The sequence below is a fragment of the Triticum aestivum genome, chromosome 1D, assembly GCF_018294505.1.
Source record: "Triticum aestivum cultivar Chinese Spring chromosome 1D, IWGSC CS RefSeq v2.1, whole genome shotgun sequence".
Taxonomy (NCBI): Eukaryota; Viridiplantae; Streptophyta; class Magnoliopsida; order Poales; family Poaceae; genus Triticum; species Triticum aestivum.
The window spans coordinates 389,076,198-389,079,784 of record NC_057796.1 but is presented as its reverse complement, the minus strand read 5'-3'; the positions used below and the strand labels follow the sequence as shown (position 1 = coordinate 389,079,784).

The window sequence follows — 3,587 nt, the reverse complement described above, 5'->3', positions numbered from 1 at the left end:
TGCTGCAAAGTCGGCCGCACGGAATAGCGCAAGGAAACACTTGACGTTTCAAACCGATCGAAAACCACTCAATTGGTTGTTGACATTAGTTATTTAGCTGCGATCACCGTTTGCAACACAAGTCATGTTGCACTCACCGTTTGCAACTGATGGTGCGCTCGGGGAGGTTTGGAACTGGGCGGGCGTTGCAAACACTCACCACCGCAAAAAAACGCCAACTTTGCGGCCGTCGCAACATCTCCCAAGTTACAGTCGACATCGCACAACATCGCCCATGTTGCAGTGAATATCGCCAACATTGCGGCCGTCGCAACATCTCCCAAGTTACAGTCGTCGTCGCACAACATCGCCCATGTTGCAGTGAATATCACCAACATTGCGGCCGTTGCAACATCTCCCAAGTTACGATCGTCCTCGCACAACATCGCTCATGTTGCAGTGAACATCGCCGACATTGCGGCCGTCGCAACATCTCCCAAGTTGTAGTCGCAACATCTTTGTAACAAAATCCTCGAGCGCAACATGAGTCATGTTGCAACCCCTGAGTGTAACATGACTCATGTTGCAAAGCACTTGTAGTGCTTTGGGGGCTAAAAATTTGGGGGGGGGGGGATGGCTCCCCCTCATTCTCAACAGCCAGTGCTCGCCGGGGAGATTGTTGTAGTAGCTTTTGCGTCTTCTTTTTTCTTTCTGTAAGACTTGGTGATTTCTCTTAGTGGAAATCGGAGAGAGAGCTACTCCCTCCGTCCCATAATGTAAGACATTTTTTGATATTACACTAGTGTCAAGAAACGTTTTATATTATGGAACGGAGGAAGTATCTTTTATCAAAAAATAAAAATAAATTAGACAGCTATGTGACGGCTGGCTGTTCAAAAGACCAACCGGTTGGCGCATAGCATTTTCTTTTATTTTTTACCAAGCTACTGCACCCATACACCGTAAGTCTGAGAGAAAATGATTCATGCAAAGCAAACTAGCTAGGTTAAGTTGTTCTAGAATTGCGCACAACAGCGTGTTAGCCTTTTTTTAAGAGCTAGCTAGGTTCTGAAGCTAGGTCCCATGGGCCCGATTGCCAAAGCAGAAAAAAGGCTACTGCTTCAGCGGCAAACCAGCCACGGCTCGAGCCATGCAAAGGAAAGCTGACTCCGTGGATCCCACGGCTGGTGACGATTTCAGAGGAACCGATCGAGTGGCTGGAGAGGCGGCTGATCCGGCGCGGGGATCAGCCGAATGATGCGTAGCATCGGCCTTGATTTTTTTATTCTGAGGAAACTATTAGTAGATTGTTCTAGTTTAAGATAATAAATACTTGCCCGTATATGGGAGAGTCTGGTTACATGGAGTATATGGGGGAGTCGTTGGTCACATGGAGACTTCCTTTAATCTGAGTCGTCGTAATTTTGTAAACCGAAAGAAAAACGGATAGTTAATCTAAAAAACAGATAGTTAATCTTGACTGTAATAACTCGGTCCCACTAGATTAACGGCTCGTAAAATCTAATTAACATGGAAATTTCTTGGGAGTCTAGAATTAGTATAGGTATAATATAATATAATAAATACTTGCCCGTATATGGGAGAGTCGTTGGTTACATGGAGTATATGGGGGAGTCGTTGGTCACATGGAGACTTCCTTTAATCTGAGTCGTTATAATTTTGTAAACCGAAAGAAAAACAGATAGTTAATCTTGAACGTAATAACTCGGTCCCATCAGATTAACGGCTCGTAAAATCTAATTAACGTGGGAATTTCTTGGGAGTCTAGAATTAATATAGGTATATATAGATAGATTTTTTCCACGGCTGATCATCAGGGGATTTCTTGACTTATCAATGGCCCGCAGATTCTTCAAGCATCTACATCCTAGATTGTTCCACCCACACGTGCAACTTGTCAACAAGTTGAGCAACAAGCTACTAGAAGCCTGATATAAACCCATTTGTTAGCGAAAAGCGACTTGCTTAAAACAAGAAACTTCACAAGCAAGATAAACAGGCAACTTTCCCTTCCATAATTCTGCTGAATCCACTCCTATTTCTTCCCCAGAAAATTAGGGCTTTTATGTGAAGTGCTAGTTGACCCTGTAGAGTGAGGGGTGTGCCTAGCAAGTTCCACATAAATATCTTCAAAAGGAAGTTCCATATAAATATCTTCGAGAGGAAAGCTGTGCTATGGTCTTGCTGTACCGTGGTCGACGAAGATCTTTGTCACTTTATCGCAAATATCTTACGACACAAGCGTGTATCTTACAGGTAGGAGAAGAGAGAAAGTGCAAGTATCTGAATCATTTGTCACCATGGCATTTCATTCTGCAGATGAGATAAGAAGCGAACAAGGTGCACGCCTATAAATGCCTTCCTCAAGTGAGCATTTGGACTCCACACACAATACAACACAGCACAGAAGCAGAGAGGAGGAGCAAGAAGAAGATCGGCGGCGATGGAGTACGAGTACCAGTACATCAGCGGCGGCGCCGGCAGCTTCGCCAAGGAGAAGAGGCCTCCGGCGAAGAGGGGCCAGGTCAAGCTCCAGATGGTGAGGGCGCTGAGCAACCTCGTGTCTCCCACCGGCGCTGCTGATGGCTCCAAGCAAGCCAATCGCAACAGCTTCAGAAGGGAAACAAGCTAGTACACCTGAACAAAATGCATGGTAGATGGGTATGGTGTGTGTGTGGGACAAGGTGATGTTTTTCTTCTGAGGATTTTAGCAGGATAGTCTCTCTGTTTTTACATGGAGAACCTGTCTGATCCGCTGTACTGTTACTTGGGGTCTCATGTTATATACGAATCTTGGGTGTGCACGACATCAATGTGTGCTTGAAGTAGCTCACCCTATATGCAAAGGAGAAACTGGGTACCAGCGCACCCTATATGCAAAAAAAGATAGTAATTCAAAAAAAGTTGAAAAAATTCCAATTCTTTTTTGGTAACAAACATGATTAAGTATTGTAGTCGTATAAAAAGATTCGTCAGAGAATGACTTTCATTGCATCCTGGGTCGAAGATTTGACAAAAAATGCTATATACAAGTACCATACACGCTATATTATCGTCATAAACTTGTCTTTTTTGCCCTGAAGTGAATAGGAATCATTTCTTTTCCAAACTTTTTATACGAGTACAATACCTGATCATCTTTGATTCCAAACAAGATTTAGAATTTTTTGAACTTTTTTTGAATTACTAATTTTTTTTGCGCATATATGGTGCGTGGGTACCCGAGAGCATCAAGTTCTCGTCCATCTTTCAATTATCTAATCTCTCAGGTTGTTGCAACTTGGAAGAGGCAAAAATGCAAATGTGAAGTGAAAAGTTCCAATTACCTAATTTCTCGCATTCTTTTTGTTATTAACTAATCTCTTATATTCTTGGAAGAGATAAAATGCAGATATGAAGAAAAAACCTCGAACCTAGCGTTACTTTTTTGTTTTTGAAAGTAAACCCGGGGCTCCAAGCTAGGTCTCCAAGCTATTATGATGTAAAAGGCTTCAGTTAATGAATCAATATGGTTCTTCCAAGCAAGCCCATGGGTTTTCAACACAAGTAGACCTGGTTTAAATATTTATCGGTTCAAGTACTAAATA

The 3,587-nt window shown here is 42.8% G+C and overlaps 1 protein-coding gene across 1 annotated transcript; it reads left to right on the top strand.

Moving 5' to 3' along the window:
* The first annotated feature begins 2,300 nt into the window (after window positions 1-2,300).
* Window positions 2,301-2,807, top strand: LOC123182301 (uncharacterized). The gene has a single exon (XM_044594824.1). It carries the CDS (start codon window positions 2,444-2,446, stop codon window positions 2,630-2,632), a length of 189 nt encoding a protein of 62 aa, XP_044450759.1. The 5' UTR covers window positions 2,301-2,443; the 3' UTR covers window positions 2,633-2,807.
* Window positions 2,808-3,587: the final 780 nt, after the last annotated feature.